This window comes from Crocuta crocuta, unplaced genomic scaffold (assembly GCF_008692635.1).
Source record: "Crocuta crocuta isolate KB4526 unplaced genomic scaffold, BGI_CrCroc_1.0 scaffold345, whole genome shotgun sequence".
Taxonomy (NCBI): Eukaryota; Metazoa; Chordata; class Mammalia; order Carnivora; family Hyaenidae; genus Crocuta; species Crocuta crocuta.
This window is the reverse complement of record NW_027527574.1, coordinates 1,197,924-1,215,568: the sequence shown is the minus strand read 5'-3', so window position 1 is coordinate 1,215,568 and position 17,645 is coordinate 1,197,924. Positions and strand designations below refer to the sequence as shown.

Sequence of the window (17,645 nt, the reverse complement as noted above, 5' to 3'; positions counted from 1 at the left end):
AAAATATGTTAACTTTCTTAGGATAATGAGGATCACAGCACATTTTAGACATTTGTCTGATGCTTTCAAAATATTTCAGTGATGCCACAAATAAGGCTGATAACAATAAAAATGCCAGAAGTTGTTTTTAGAAGAACATATTTGGAAAAAGACACACTAATGGTTTTAACCCAAACACGTGAAATGGTAGTTTTTAGAAAACGATGGTCATGTTTAAAACACTAAAAGCTGTAATTCAAAATAATTCTTTAGTCAGATCTCACTAACAGACCCCGGTCTTTAGGCATGTAGATTCACAAAGTACACAGCAATCATTAATGCTATTCACCAAATACTCTCAGCTGTGTGTTTTCCACTCTCCTGGTAGGCTGACTCTTCAGGGTCGATAATGGCCATGAGCTCCTACTGGCCAATTAATTGTAAGCAAATGTAACTACTTCAAGGCCAAACCATTCCATCTGCACATGATCCAAAGCACTCCAGAAGTACTCCCCTCTGGCAAGGCAGCCAGGAACCTCAAATTTGGTTGGTTTCCAAACGCAGCCAGGAACCTACAAACCTAAGTATCAGTGATGAGCAAAACCCTCCCACCCGTGCTTGAGTGAGAAATAATTCTTATTGTTTGAAGGCACACAAAGACTTGTGGGTTTCTTGTTATGGGGCATAAATTAGCTTTATCCTGATGAAAAAAATAATAAAGCAATCATGCCTGTAGCATAAGAAAATCACTAGTCATGCTAGCTGATTTGGGGGAAATCATTAAAAGCAATATTCCTTGAAGGAACTCACAAATTTAGGATAAAAGCATCAGGGATTCTACAATGTTTCTCATCATTTTTAATAATATAGTCTGACCCCTGATTCTTTGAACACTATTATTAGTCTATTATTTCACTAAATGCAAAGGCTTCATTTAGGAATAGAAAACCATTAAGAACAAAAGATTTGAAAAAGAAAAGCATGGGGCACCTAGGTGGCTCAGCCAGTTAAGCATCCAACTTGGGCTACATCATGACCTCACCTTTCGGGAGTTTGAGCCCCACATCAGTCTCTGTGCTGACAGCTCAGAGCCTGGAACCTGCTTCAGATTCTGTTTCTCCCTCTCTCTGCGCCCCTGCCCCACTTGCACTCACTTGCACTCTCTCTCTCTCTCTTATTCTCTCTCAAAAAAAAAACATTAAAAAGGAGAAAAACATATGCTTTCAGTGTTATCTTTAAATGAGAAAAATTTAAATTGTGTAGACTCATTCTTCTGTTAAAAACAACCAATTATAGGGGCGCCTGGGTGGCTTAGTCGGTTAAGCGTCCGACTTTCGCTTAGGTCATGATCTCGCAGTTCGTGGGTTCGAGCCCCGCGTCGGGCTCTGTGCTGACTGCCAGCTCAGAGCATGGAGCCTGTTTCAGTCTGTGACTCCCTCTCTCTCTGACCCTCCCCTGCTCATGCTGTCTCTCTCTCTCTCCCAGAAATAAATAAAACATTAAAAAAAATTAATAAAAATAAAAGAAATTTCATAAAAAAAACCCAATTATATATTTATAATAAAATACATTTAATACATGCAGATTCTAGCATATATATTCCATTTAATGTATAGAATGTTTCATAAAACTTTATATACCAATCAGAAAGCATTCTAGATTGATTTTAATATGTTCAGGCAGAAGCAAGTATGTATAAAACATATCCTTTGGAGAAAGAATATAATTTATCAAAATAATAAGCACACAAGTGATATAATTAAGGTGCTTCACTTCAGGAGCTCAGGAGAAACAAAATATGAATGACCAAGTAAGACATATGAAAATCATAGTATTTTTTCTAAATTTTGGAAATTTGTGAAACACTAGGAATGAAGAAATGTATCAATCAGCTCAACTTCAGGGCAGGCTGAAATGAAGGAAAGTCTGTCACAGCCCAAACTGCCACTCTAAGAGAGAGTGCATGAGAAAAGGCTTTCTGTGGCTCAAGTTTTTATTATCAATGGGCAAGTCCCTAAATCATAAAAGGGCTGGTACTTCTCTGGCAGCTGACACTCTTATTTCCCACATGGCAGGCCTGGCTCCACGACAAAGACCTTGTTTTGACAGAAAGCATGAACACAATGCTTTGTCCCCAAAGTCATCCAAAGTGGGACTGGGATATTCAACACATGAGAGTGAATGAAATGTCCATTTATCCACACATCACTGACAAGAGAAACTCCACCTCCAGAAAGAGCCCATTTTGTAATGTTCAATGTTTCCTTTCTCCCAAGTCTGCTGCACTGGTTGCAAAGTGGAAGGGCCCTGTTTTGTTCTGTTCTGTTCTCTTTAGGGATTACAAAGATAAACTTTCAGTGGGGGGGAGGGATTAGCTTTCCTTGAATTTAAAATAGAAACAACCTAAATATTTAGCAACAGGTGAATGAATAAAGAAATTGTGGTATATCCATGTAATGAAATCCTGCTTAGCAGTAAAAAGAAAGGAGCCAGGGATACACTCAACAAGATGAATCTCAAAAGCATTATGTTACATAAAGAAGCCAGACTCAAAAGACTATATACTGCATGACTCCTTTTATATGAAATGCTTTTAAAAAAGAAAGAACTAAAGAGATAGAAGGCAGTTCAGTCGTTGCCAAGGAGGGAGTGCGGGCTGCCTGCACAGGAACATGAAGGAGCAGGGGAGGAAAGCCAAGAATCTTCTATGATGATGGTGGCAGTTACACAACAGTACACAGTTGTCAAAACTCACCAATTCCGATAGTTCAAGTCAGTGAAGTTTACTGTATGTAAATGATACCTCAATGAAGCTGACTTTTTAAAGAGACCAACAAGACAATGAAAAATAAGAATATCCTAATGGTGAACAAAAAAGGATTCAGATCAGCTGTCCTACACTGCTGATTCTTCAAATGATTCTCATTTCAGCGCCGACTTCAAGTCCCAGTGCCGGGGAGAAATATAAATGTAAACAGAAAGGAAAATCCTATGCTGTCGTAGTAAATGAACGGCTCATTCTGATACCCAGAATGTACATTTTGCGTTGATGTGTTCCATTCTACAACACTTAACCGTGCAACACGCACTTTAAATACTCTTAGATTTTACATACCTATAGCCTTTCATGAATAAAATGATTCAATCATGTTACCTCGTGTTTCAACTGCACTGATGCATTTTCTGAGAATTGTGAATCCCATCTTATCCAACTGTGCACCTAAAAGAAACAGTGTTAAAATATTAAGGCCACAATGAATAATTGATGTTTTTCTTCTTTACAAAAATAGAAAAAAATTATTCAAATTTATTTCACTATTAAAAGAAAGCTAAAGGCCATGTATTCTCAGGTATTATAATGTAAACGAGAATTTCATACATTTAGAGAAGCAATTATTGGAATAATAGGACATCTATTACCAATAATTTATAAATTTATAATTCATAATATGAAATAATTTTTATACTAATAAATATAACTTATTTTAAACAGAAAAGAAAGTGATACAAATCTTTAGGGATATCTATCTAAAAACAAGATACATTATGCCAAAACTCCAACAGCACCTCAGAATTACTTTAGTTATGCATATGACTGAGGTAAATTACTNAGGCACAGAGAGAGAGGGAGACACAGAATCCAAAGACAGGCTCCAGGCTCTGAGCTGTCAGCACAGAACCCGACACAGGGCTCGAACCCACGAACCATGAGATCATGACCTGAGCCAAAGCCAGATGTTCAACTAACTGAGCCACCCAAGCGCCCCATGTTTTTATTTATTCTTGAGAGAGACAGAAAGAGAGAGACAGAGGGCAAGCAGTAGAGGGGCAGAGACACAGAATCTGAAGCAGCCTCTAGGCTATGAGCTGTCAGCACAGAGCCCAACATTGAGTTCAAGCTCACGAACCATCGGACCATGACTTGAGCTGAAGTCAGGCACTTAACCGAGTCACCCAGGCACCCCACACAAACCTTTTCTTTTTCTTTTAAACTACAGAAAAATTTTTAAAAACATTTCTTAAAAGTATTATTTGGGAGAAAAAAAGTCATAAACTTGAAGAATTTCACATTTCATATCATGCTCTAATGTTTCATGTTTTATTATTTTCATAATGATTTTAAAACAGACGATTCATACAGCAGAAAAGATTATTTTTTAAATTTCCTACTTTTTTCTAATATAAGTGCTTGTCTATGATTTGGCTGGCACATCTGAGTAGCCTAATAAAAGATGATTCTTGTTTCGAAAATGAAAACAGGGAAAGTGAATACTTGAGTCTGTATTTAGAACTAGGGAACAGTTATATTAACACTTGTCTCTCAGAGGGGACAGTATGAACAATCCACGAATACAAACTGTGCAGGTTTAATGTTAAGCTTGAAGAGAAGTTTAATTGGGAAAACCAGGCAGTGGTTTACTGTTTAAGGATCTATGATTCACATTTTATAAAATGTTTAGCAAAACAATTTTTCAAAAGAAGTGGCAGGTATTTATTTCCCTATAAAAAACAACAAAAAGGAAGGATAGGAGGAGAAAAGGAGTGGAGGGAGAAAAGAGGAGAAGGAGAAGGAGGAACAAGTAGAGATTAAGAAGGTGCCACAAGGGGCAGTTGAGCATCTGACCCTTGATTTCGGCTCAACTCACAATCCCAGAATCGTGAGATCAAGCCCCATGTCCAGCTCAGCACTGGATATGGAGCCTGCTTAAGATTCTCTCTCTCCCTCTCTCTCCCCCTCTCCCTCAGTGCTCTCTAAAATAAAAATAAAATAAAATAAATTCTTTAGTTAAAAAATAGGTGCTTCACATAGGTTTATAACTGGCAATTTTCAACGCCAGGCTAGAGGCATCTTTTATTCAAGCACTGACTCAAGTGATATATACACATCATGATAATTTTGAAATCATGTGTTAAAGAACATAAAGTTTCCAAACTGTATACATGTTATTAATGTATCCTTAATTTACCCAAAGATATCAAAAGTAAATTAATATAGAATCCAGCATTCTGTTTACATTTTTGTTTTATCTCAGAAAAAATAGATTACAGAACTAGGCAATGCTCCCATGTTCCTGGAGTGCATATGATACATGTGAAGATCATTGTCCTAAAACACTTGAATATGTGTGATTGTTATTTTCTTTGTTGTTTATTTATTTTTAAGAGACAGAGACAGTGGGAGGGAGAGGGAAAGGGAGAGGGAGGGAGGGAGGGAGGGAGGGAGGGAGAGAAAACACACAAGTGGAGGAGGGGCAGAGAAGGAGAGAGAGAATCCTAACCAGGCTCCACACTCAGTGCAGAGCCTGGCACGGAACTAGATCTTGCGAACCATGAGATTATGACCTGAGCCGAAATCAAGAGTCAGACACTTAAATGACTGAGCCACCTAGGTGTCCCAATTTTTATTTTCTAAGGTGCAATAATTTACTACTCTATAATCCATACTCAGAGAGTTTAGGGATAAAAAAACATCAAGGGTGGGGGTGAGGGGCTTGATAAACAGTTCCTACACACAAAGCTTACAACGTAGGAAGCTGAATAATGCATACCTGGAAGTCTTATGTGTGTTTATTTATGGCTATAAGAATAAACATCAGTGAAGATTGTGGAGAAAACATTTTGGGCTTTATAGAGAGAGTAATTATAAAGAAAGACAAAAAAAAAAAGCTCAGAGATGGAAAAAAATCAATGAGGATTACAGCAGTCCAGGAAAATCTGGGTTGGTCCCAGTAGGTAAAACAGAATATATACATTATTTGGAGGACCAATTTAGAGTGGGTACAGAGCACACAATGACAACCTGACATCAGTAATGAAAACTAACAATGAAAATGGAAAACAAACAGTCCTTTTTATGAATTAGCACTTACTTCCTTCTGGTCTTGGGATGATGGCTCTATTAAAACTATGTAACAGCTAGTACAAGAGAAAAAGGGAAAACAATATTTTTAACACATCAATATAAAGGATTCAAGTAGGCATGCCTATGCGAAAAAAGCCATTGATATTGGTTAATTATATACTAATATGTGCTCAAATGCTAAGATAAATAACAATCAGGGGCACCTCTGAGTCTACTTTGTCTTCTGCAGAGAGGTATGCCACAGTAGCAAAAAATAAGATGAAGGAGCTAGGATTCATGAGCAACTTATTGGAAGTTTATGTAAATTTGAAATGCTCAGCCTTACAGTTACAGAATGACAAAGAAACTGCTGCAATAAGATGAAGCTCATTTTTCTCACCACTATTTCTAAGATCTGGTATTTACTTAACAAAGAGATGACTCCAGCTCATAATTTAAATAACTACATCTGAAATAGCTAGGTGATAATTCCGGGCTGCCTCTAAGAACTTCAGCACTGACCCATTATTTGCAAGTCATATTTAGAGCACCTGAAAAAAATTTATATATATGCTACCTTAGGTGTCCTCGCATAAATACATAGCTAAATATTTTCTTTCTGCAGACTTGCTTTCATCTGTGTATCTCAAATTAATTACTTGGCTCTTTGTGCTAAAGGAGAAGTTAGGTGTTCAAGGTTACACTGCCTTTGACAACAGACTTCTTTCTCAAAGACTGAGTCATGTGATCTTTTCCCTGGGCAAACTCACTTTCCAAAGCACTTCTTGAATGTCCAGGAAGAGAAGTCCTAGTCACTCCATTGCTTTTACTAGAGAGGATTAGTATAATGTGTTTTGAATCTCAGTAACCATTAATGCTGTAAATACTCCGGATTCCCAGCTAAAAATTTCAAGGACAAATTAATAGAAATAAAAGTAGGGAGGCTAAATGTAAGTCAAATATAATAAAAATAATACACAAATTTGATTACCACTCCCCCCTCCAAGTGTGATACCATCTCCTCTATAGCATCTATTTTTAATATGTGTCTTTGGGTGTGCATTTTTCCAACACTGAATCAAGACTGCCACATATACCACAGCCCAGCTCCCTGGTCCCCATATTCTGTACTTCCACCAGTGTGTTCTCTGTTAGTGTTAAGATAACATTATCTTCTGCCAGTTTCACAACTCAATTCTGACACCTCTCCTTTTACTAGACATGATCCCTCTTTCACTTTGAAAGCCACTCTCTTTCTTTTTAAACCCTGCTTAAATGACAAATGCTTTCCAGTTAAGCCCATCTCGTACCTGCACTAGCAGTTTATTTAGAGTCGTAATATTTTCAGGAGACGTTATTTAAATGGGTTCTATGGTGTTTTCTATAATTATCCTCACTAACTCCCCAGTTCAATACATAATCTGCCAAATCCTCAGTTCCCAAAGGCCACCAGTCCACTGAAATGAAAGCAGTACTTAAATAAAGTAGCAAACAGGCTGAGTGTGTGTGCCTCTGGATCTATACCACTACCTTTAATTTATTCCTCAAACCAATCATACAGAGGCCCATTCACTAAGGCTATCTGATACTGCATACCATAAACCATTAGCCTAAACCATAAATTGTTAAATCAAGCAAAATAACTACAGCAGTCACTTATAATATTGCCCTCACCGCCTCATATTTACTGTTCCATCTCCACTGAGATCAAAATGAATTGCAAGCATTTATTGTGTTCATCACCCAAAGAACTGTCAGGCAGGAAAGAAAAAATTGAGAATTCAGACGACTTCCTCAAGCAAAGCTAATATGAGAGGCAAAGTCAAGAAAAATAAAAAATAAAAAATAATGATACACCTGTCTTATGTGTGTTGCTGCTACCTCAAGCCAAATTACTAGATACTGAATGTTTCCAAGATGAATTCAAATACCAGTTTCAGATACTATATTTTTTCAAATACTATAAAACAAAAACAACATAAAAATGAATACAAGTCAACTCTAAAGGATTTGACATAAAACAACCATTGGTTATTCTTACAGCTTCTTTTCCACCCAGAGCTTCCAACCACTGCTTCCTTTCCTCTTCGGAAAATGCCTGCATGGTCAAGGAAACGCCAGGCCTGAAAGACACCAGTAACGGACCAGGTCACCCCTTGGCTGGTAACAACAAAAACAAAAACAGCAACAAAAACAAAACAAACAGAAAAGCCTCCTTTCCCACTTTCTAATGTTTTCTTGGAGCGATTTAGTTGGGCTTAATTTTTAATTGTGATAAAAGATACGTAAGATCTATCATCTTAACTGTTTTTAACTATACAGTTCAGCCATGCTAAGTACGTTCACATTATCAGGCAATCCATCTCCAGAACTCTTCATCTTGTAAAACTAAAATTCTGTAACCATTAAACAACTCCTCGTTCCCCTTCTGCTCAGTCCCTGGCAATCTCCCTCTACTTCCCGTCTCTATGTATTGGATTGATCCAAGTATCTCTTATAAGTGGAATCATATAGTATTTTTCTTCTTATAACTTGCTTATTTCACTTATCATGATATCCTCCATTTTCATCCATGTTGTAGCATGGATGAGAATTTCCTTCCTTTTTAAGGGTGAATAATATTCCACGTTCTGTATATACTACATGTTGCTTATCCATTTCATTTGTCAATGGACACCTGGGTTGCTTCTACCTTTTTCTATTCTAAACAACAGTTATTAACATAGGTGTTCAAATATCTCAAGAACTGGCTTTCAGTTCTTTTAGGTATATACCCAGAAGTGGAATTACTGGGTGTGACAGAATAAGAAATAAGGTATTTGGTCTCTGACCCTGTTTCCTGGCACAAAGCTCCTAATACTCCTGGTACCTCCAAAATAAATGTCAGTTTATATTCTAACGAGGTAACAGGGCTGTGAGCCCCAGGACAGTCCTGGGAAGGGGCTAGTTACCAAGAGCACGATGTGACTAGGAGACTGGAACTTTCAGCCCCACCACCACCCATTCCAGGAAGCGGAAGGGGCTGGAGATTGAGTTTAATCACCAATGGCCAATGATTCAGTGAATTATTTCCTATGCAATAAAGTCTTCATTAAATACCCCAGGTATCAGAGATCTTCCAGGTTGGTATAAACGTGAAGGTGCTAGAAGGGTAGCTCATCCAGAGAGGACATGAACACCAAGCCTCTTCCCCCACACCTTGCTTTGTATGTCTCTTCATCCGGCCGTTCATTTATTTCCCCATTGTAGTAAACTGGCAACAGTAAGTAAACTGTCTTCCTGAGTTCTATGAGCTGTTCTAGCAAATTATCAAACCCAAGGAGAGGACCATAGGAGCCTCCAATTTAGAGCCAAAAGTACAGGTGACAACCTGGACTTGTGACCGGTATCTGAAGTGGTGGTGGGGCAGTGGGGGGCAGTCTTGTGGCAGTGAACCCTGAGCCTGAAGGGTCTTCACTAACTATAGTGTCAAAATTCAGTTCATTCGGGGTCTGCAGAGAGCTGGAGAACTGCTGGGTGTGGAAAAAGTCCACACCTCTGGAGTACAGAAGTCTTCCGTGAGTAGGGAGAAATGGTGTTGCCTCACAAGGGGCCAATGGTAATTCTTTTTTTAATTTTTGTAGGAACTGCCACATCTTTTCCACAGTGGCTGCACTGTTGTCCATTCCCACCAAGAGTGCACAAAGCTTCCAACTTCTCTACTCTCACCAACGCTTGTTAGATTATCTCTTTTTTCTAAAAGTAACCATCCGAAGGGGTGTGTGGCGCTAGTGATGATGGTGAATTATTTTATAAAATAGATACATGCTTACTGTTACCCAGGCGTGGACAGAGTAAAACCAGGTAATCATTTTGCACAATATCCCAATTCTACTTCCAAAACAGCAGACTGCTAGCGGTTTGGTATTTCCTTCTTATTTTCTTGAGCCCTGTGTTGGTTCTCTGAGACAAATAATCTTTCTCATTTCAGTTTATTCAGACACTCAGGGAATCAGCCAGAAAACTCTTTATACTGGGAAGGAATACTAGGTAGAAAAGTCATTACTAATACCTCTTAACCTGTGAAACGTTAAGGTTTCTCAAGTGAAACAAATGTTGAATATTTGATCCAGATGTTAGAAATTAGTATTAGAAATGAACTTTTCTGGCAAAGAATTTAAAGGCAAAACACAGAAAACAGGAAACGAAAGTGGATGGTTGAAACAAAAAATGTAATTAATACTTGTAATACTTATTTAATTCCCGTTTGATACTAAATATACTTTTTTAAAGTTTATTTGTGTGTGAGAGAGAGAGAGAGAGAGCGCGCGCGCATGTGAACAGGAGCAGGGGAGGGGCAGAGAGTGAGGGAGAAAGAATCCCAAGCAGGCTCAGGACTATCAGCACAGAGCCTGATCAGGGGCTCAAACTCATGAACCATGAGATCATGATCTGAGCTGAAATCAAAAGCTGGGTATTTAACTGTCTAAACCACCCATGTGCCTCCTGAATACACTTTTTAAAGTTATCACTCCTGTGACAGTGTTTACCCTCATTTTTAACTAATAGATTCTTTTTTTCAAGTAAAGTAAGCAGTAATAATCAACTATACTTCAATAATCATTACAATTTTTATAAGGTACTGTAAAGTCAAGAGTCTTCCAAAAGCACAGAGACAAATGTGAATACACAGGGCTCCCAACAGTCACTCCCACAGGCATTATTATGCTTCCTTCCCACATGACGGTTATGAGCACAAGAGAAGTTCTTTGCTTACGGTTCACTACAAAGTAACTATAGTTACAATTGATAGGCTCTTGATGACAACCATGTTCTCCAGACTGAAATTCATAGGGAAAAAAAATCACCAATAATCCCCCACTCCCACCCCTAAATAGCAAAATGGCTCTTTACTGTCTACCGCACACTTTCTCACATTGGCCTCACTTTTCCATCACCTTGGCACTGCACAGTACAGACCCGAGGTCCCACCTCCTCCCATTCTGCTCCACACAGCATCTTTTTGGAGCAAGAACCAAGGCAAGATGCCCAGACAACCAGTCTGTTTTAAGAAGTTCCTTGACTGGGACGTGAAGATGTTGGCCCTTATTCTTAGTAACCCACACTGGGCTCAAGGGAGTTAATTAAAATTGTGAGGGAAAACTTCAGATGGCACAAATGTTTTTCTTTACATTCTTTAAGTGATAAAACAATATTTACATATGGGGGGTCTCACGTCTGCGAGAATGCTCCATTCTTGTCAGAAGAAAAAATATCTCATTACCTCTCTGAAAATTATATTTATTCAAACATTTAGTATGTACTTAAGTGAACAAAAGTATAAGATATAAAATAAGATGTGGTAGCGAATACATAATAACAAAGTTGACAGCTTTTCTAGTTCCGGAATGGCAAAACTAGCAGAGAAAACGGGACCCAAGGCCAAACATGGCAACTTCTATCACAGGAAAACAAACATGGAGTTTACAAACATTCAGTTCAATAAACCTTGAGTGACTTCCTATGATGTTTTAGATCTTGTGCCAGAGGGACAGGAATTATTTATTGAATACCTTACCATATGCAAGGCACCGGGCTGGGCATACCACCCACAAGGGGCTTATTGTGTGTCAGAGAAAGCAGAAGGTACAAAAAATTACAAATAATCTATTAATTAGAATTTTACAGAGCCCTGCAAAGAGCCGGCTACCCAGGAGAAAGAGAGGTAACAATAAAGACATCAGAAGATGCATGCCCAAATACAAAGGCATTCAACTTCAAATATATTAAATTGCTGTCAAGACTGGTCTGTGGGCTAATCTGGCTGCCAGCCTCGGGAGGAAACATCGCATTCTTACCATGGGGAGTAAGAAAGAGAAAGGTCTGACCTGGAAGTCAGGCTTCCTTGGGAAAGGAACATTTAACCTAAGGGCTTAAGGATACATACATGAGCCTTGTCAGAGCACCAGGGCCAGAGGTATTCCCTAAGCCGAAAAGGCACAAGAGAGAAAGAACACATTTTGAAGGAGCTACATCAGCCTCATCAGCCGTCCTCCCTGCAGAAGCAGCAAAAGATCCAGTCACAAAGGGCTCCTTGACTCTGCAAAGGGTCTGACTTATCCTAAATGTCACAGAAGGTTTCTAGTAGGGGAATGACATGATCAGTGGTGTAGGTGAAGACTGGATGCTGGGTGGAAATGGACTGAAGACAGCCAAGAGCTGGCTGCAGAGACTTGTTAACAAACTAAGAAGATGAATTGAAGGGCAAAAATGAATTTTTAAAAATGCAGGAACTTGGAAACAGGCAAGAGGTTGCTTCTACATGCTATGGGCAAAAAAATACTGAGTAAGAAAGCTGCCACTCCAAGAATCAAGAGTCAAGGACAAGTCAGTTACAATGCTTCATCAATAACTAGTAAAGGGAATCCATGAAAGCCAAAAACAATTGTAGCAAATCAGGACTTAATACACTTAGGCTCACAAAATTAGACACTGAGGCAGATGTAATTCCTGCACTTTCTAATTCCTCTTTATTTTCCCCTAAGGTTCTCCACTGATATGTGAGGAGAAAGAATATTTACTACATGGACATGGTTGGACAGTCACATACAGTGGCAAACAGATGGATAAGAGAAAGAATGACTGGTTCTGGTAACTTGAAACAGAAGAAAAAAGTGTTGAATGATGAAGAGTCTACAGAGTTATGAACTAGCATTATAGATAGCACAGTAGAAAAAAAAAAAAACTGTCAAGCTTCAGGTAAAATAGCCACAGTACAGCTGGATAAAAATCCAACGTGGCATAAAAGTATATGCCTTGTCTCCAAAAGCAATGACTCAGACTTGAGCCACCTAGCCCTTTATGGAATACAGCAGAGAAAAAGCAAACTTATTGAAAGATAAGAGATTAAATAGAAATATATCACCTATAAGGAAAGAATTCTATTTCTGTCTACATTTTGTCATAAAATAACATGGTAACTCAAAACAATTTCCCTTTTGGGAATTCATCACCGGATACATTTTCAGAACACTTCACATTTACAACGTACAGGGATCGGTCACTAATATTATATGAAGCTGGGTTCCCATCCTATCACAGACATGCTCATACTCACCTCCTATTTGCTCAGCCCCCACCTCTAAAGAATTAGTGTAGGAAAAGTGAAAAACCATGCACTACAACATGTCTTAGGGGAGCCTCGGTGGCTCAGTCAGTTAAGCAGCTGACTCTTGATCTAGGCTCAGGTCATGATCTCACAGTTTGTGGGATGGAGCCCCGAGTTGGGCTCTGTACTGACAGCACAGAGCCTGCTTGGGATTCTCTTTCTCTACCCCTCTCCAGTGCATGCCCGCTCTCTCTCTCCCAAAATAAATAAATAAACTTAAAAAATGTTTTAAATGTTTTTAGTTTCTTTTTTTAGTAATCAATTGCTAGGAAATCTTTTGGTAAATAGGAGGCTTTAGGAAGTACTGGACACATTTTTAACTACAATATTAATAGCATCTCACTGTTAAACCATAAAAATTCTTTAGTTTTTGAGACAAAGACATGTTTTTGTCAAATAAATGTCAAAATAAAATTTAATGGATACATAGAAAGACATGGTGAATATATGGATAGCCAGGAATAGAAAATTTTACAGTACGCTAGATTATTCACAATTATATACAAAGAACAATAATATCTTCAAGAACATCAGTGACTCCATTAGGTAACAACATTAGTGATTCCATTGGAGCTGGAACTAGAATTGACACAGTTCTCACTTTTGGTAGTTAGGGCCAATATTGCTGCAATGCATTACACTGGTTCACTGAGGACACAACATTCTCTTCCTCAACTGATATTCATTTCAACCAAATTAACATCTGAGTATATACTGTGTGCTACACACTGTGCTAAGCTCTGAGTAATTTACCATCACGCAGAGTAAGCAAAATGAATTCTTAGCAAATACAAAGTCAACAGTATGAGCTCCATGAAGAAAAAACAGAAGAGGGAAAACAGAGCAACTTACCAGGACAGTCTGTCTATCTCTTGTTAAAATCATAATGGTGTCTGTAGAGCACAAGGCAGAGAAATGAACTCTAAAAAAACACATAAGGGGCACCTGGGTGGCTGAGTCGGTCAAGCGTCTGACTTCAACTCCGGTCAGGATCTCACGGTTTGTGGGTTCGAGTCCCACGTCGGACTCAGTGCTGACAGCTCAGAGCCTGGAGCCTGCCTCGGATTCTGTGTCTCCCTCTCTCTCTGCCCCTACCCTGCTTCTGCTTTCTCTTTCAAAAAAATAAACTTTAAAAAAAAAAAAACATAAAAAATAAATACACTTAAGTTAAACAAGTTCTTATTCTTAAATGCAATTTTTTTAATGTTTGTTTGTTTTTTAGACAGAGAGAGACAGAGCATGAGCAGGGGAGGGGCAGAGAGAGGAACGACAAAGAATCCAAAGCAGGCACCAGGTTCTGAGCTGTCTAGCACAGAGCCCAACATGGGGCTCGAAATCACAAGCCGTGAGGTCATGACATGAGCCGAAGTCAGCTGCTTAACTGAGACACCCATGCACCCAAATAAGTTCCTGTTCTTAAATCAGCAATTCATATTTTCTTCATTCACTCATTAAAAAAATACGCACTATTATGCACTATTAAGCACAACTGAGGCCCATACGTGAGAAGCAATCTAAAGAGCTATTACTTGTATTGGATGTTTGACCCCATATCTATTAATTCTCTTTCAAGTCCATCTTTTATAGTTTTATCAAAGCATGTGGAAGACATGTGTTTTCTTTATATTCTACATCATAGATCAATGAATCAATAAATTAAGAAAACAGAAAATATTTCTTATAAACTATAAAAATAGAAATAAATATTCAGAAGCCATTTATGAGATGTCATTAATGAGATATCATAAATAGGGAAATTTAAAAAAAAAACTAAGAAGCAACTATCAAAACTTACCATGGTAACAAATCAGGAATATTCTAATATACTAAAAGGAATGTTGAAAAGGAAAAGGAAAAAAACCAAACCAGCATGTTGAAAATCCTGCACTAAATTTTACTATGTGAAGGGGAAACTGCCAAAGCCAAACAAAACACTCTAAAGTCAAAGAGAGGTAGCTGTCATAACCAGTTTCACAGAGGATTGCTGGGGGAACAAATTTTTAAATACAAATCTATGAATCTCACATTTTTCCAGAAATGACCAAAGCAAGTTACCTGATTTTACTGAGAGTAAAGACTATAATAACTTTTTTTCTCTCCAATTAAAAAAAATTTTAAGAAAGGTTTCAAAACAGAGTAGTTAAGCAATGATATAGTCAGAAATAGGATTATTTCCTCTAATAAAAGTGAATTCAAACCATTAATCATTAGAGAGAACTGCTACTTTAGAACGAAGAAAATTGTAAGAGAATTCTACACCAACAACAAAAAGATGCAAACCTATAAAATCAAAGTGCTTAAATACAGATCAGAGAACCAAAAACTGAAAAACAACAATAACAAAAAACACCCCAGTGAACTATATGCATGTTAAAGGATTCAGTAGAAAAGATGGCCAACATGTATAAGCTGAAGGGAATTTCAGAAAAGAAATGAAAACCATTAAAAAGAGACAACTGTATATGTAAGAAATGGAAAAAGAACAGTGATAAAGAATTCAGGAGGAGGGGCACCTGGGTGACTCAGTCAGTTAAGGGTCCCACTTCCGCGCAGGTCATCATCTCATGATTCTTGGGTTGGAGCCCCGCATCGGGCTCTGTGCTGACAGCTAGCTCAGAGCCTGGAGCCTGTTTCAGATTCTGTGTCTCCCTCTCTCTCTGACCCTCCCCTGCTCAAGCTGTCTCTCTCTCTCTAAGAAATGAATAAAAACATTTTAAAAATTAAAAAAAAAAAGAAGAATTCAGGAGGACACCTTTCATATGCAAACCAACCAGTCCTGAGTCTGTAACTGCAACCATCTCCTTTATCTAACTTTTCGCTCACAAAGGCACTATTTCCTCTGCCCTAAGTCACCCCAGGACAACCACTCCATAGGAAAGAGCCTACCAATATTATTCAAAGTAAGCAATCCTAAATTGCTTCCCCTTCTCTGCCTGGCCTCTTCTGCAGAACCCCCAATTAACACAGGTCTAGGATTTTCCCTCACTCCTTCCTGACTCCTAACCAAAACCTGGCACCTCCCATGTGCCCGATGTGGCATGGCATGCCCTCTTCTCTTGGAAACTATAATTAGTAAAAGAGACTTCCAGTGCCATTAGTCTCTCCATGTCATCTCTCAGTCACTTTCATAAATCAAAATCCTGCAGGTACAACCAAAACAAATACCAAATGGTCAGAGGTAACATAACTGTAACCGCAGAAAGTGAAGAAAGAGAAAATGGGGCAGAATAAGTATTTGAAGAAATAAGGACCTAAGATTTTCTAAATCTGCTATGAAATATCAACCCACATATCCAAGAACTTCAGTGAATCCAAGAACTTCAGTGAATCCAAAGCAAGATAAAACAAAGAATGTCACACCTATGCACATTATTAAAAAAAAAAAAATCTTAGAGGCAGTACAGGAGAAAGATTACATACTGGGGAATAATAATAAAGACGGATGATTTCTCATGATTTAAAACATGGGAGGACTGAAGAAAATGGTAGGACTTCTTTGAAGTGCTAGGGAGAATAAAACCCATTTATCTAGAAATCTGTATCTCTCAAAAATGGAGGCAACATAAAGACATTTCAGACAAAGGAAACATGAAAGAATTCTCCAGCAGACTTGTATTACAAAAAATGTTCAGATTAAATGAGCCTAAGGAATTCAAGGCAAACGGCACAAGACAGACACTCCGTTCTGCAGATAAAATTCTTAAAAATGAAGAAAATAAAAAACAGAAATATATTGGTAATAAAAAGGACAAGACAATCATATATACATATGTAAATAAAATATCAAATATCTTTATAATTGCCAGTTACTGATTTCAAAAAGTAAAAGTAGTTGTGTATATTGGGTTCATGGTGTACACAGATTTAAACATATAATAAGGGCACATAAGGCAAAAGGGTGGTAATCAGAAGTCTACTATAGAACCTATTGTATAGGTTTCCATATTGTTTAAAAAAGGGAGATACTTTGAGCATTTAAAAATGCATGTTAAGCTCCCTAAGACAACCATCTTAAAATGTACATACCATGAGGCATAACTAAAAACAGAAAATGGAATACTGATAAGAAAGACAATTCATGAAAGCAAAGTAAGAACAGAAGAACAAAGAACAAATTAGACAAACAGAAAACAAAAGCAAGATGGTAGACATAAACTCATACCAATCAATAATTACATTATACATAAATTAACTAAAATCCTGATTAAAAGGCAAAAACTAAGGGACTGGATATTTTTAAATCAGGACTCAATAACATCCTATTTGGTTTTTTTGTTTGTTTGTTTTTTGTTTTTTAATGTTTTATTTATTTCTAGGAGAGAGAGAGACAGTGTGAGCAGGGGAGGGTCAGAGAGAGAGGGAGTCACAGACTCTGAAACAGGCTCCAGGCTCTGAGCTGGCTGTCAGCACAGAGCCCGACGCGGGGCTCGAACCCACGAACCGCGAGATCATGACCTAAGCGAAAGTGGGACACTTAACCAACTAAGCCACCCAGGCACCCCAATAACATCCTATGTGTTAAAAACAAAGTTTAAACAAAGAAAAATACAGGTAAAAGTATTAAGAAAATCATTAATTTAACTTATTTTTCCTAATAAATTCAATAATACTTTTCTTAATTTAATTAATAATTTATTAAATTAAGAAANTGTAAACACTGGGCATAAGAAAGCTAGG

At 37.9% G+C, this 17,645-nt stretch overlaps 1 protein-coding gene across 2 annotated transcripts in view; it reads right to left on the bottom strand.

Moving 5' to 3' along the window:
- Window positions 1-17,645, bottom strand: part of ARHGAP10 (Rho GTPase activating protein 10) — a 313,043-nt gene that overhangs the window by 142,762 nt on the left and 152,636 nt on the right. For both annotated transcript variants that reach the window (XM_077770703.1, XM_077770713.1), the window contains exons 11-13: window positions 7,863-7,944; window positions 5,850-5,895; window positions 3,134-3,199 (exon numbers count right to left, since the gene is read on the bottom strand). In XM_077770703.1, coding sequence (XP_077626829.1) covers window positions 3,134-3,199; window positions 5,850-5,895; window positions 7,863-7,944 — 194 coding nt within the window. The remainder of the gene's footprint in view (window positions 1-3,133; window positions 3,200-5,849; window positions 5,896-7,862; window positions 7,945-17,645) is intronic.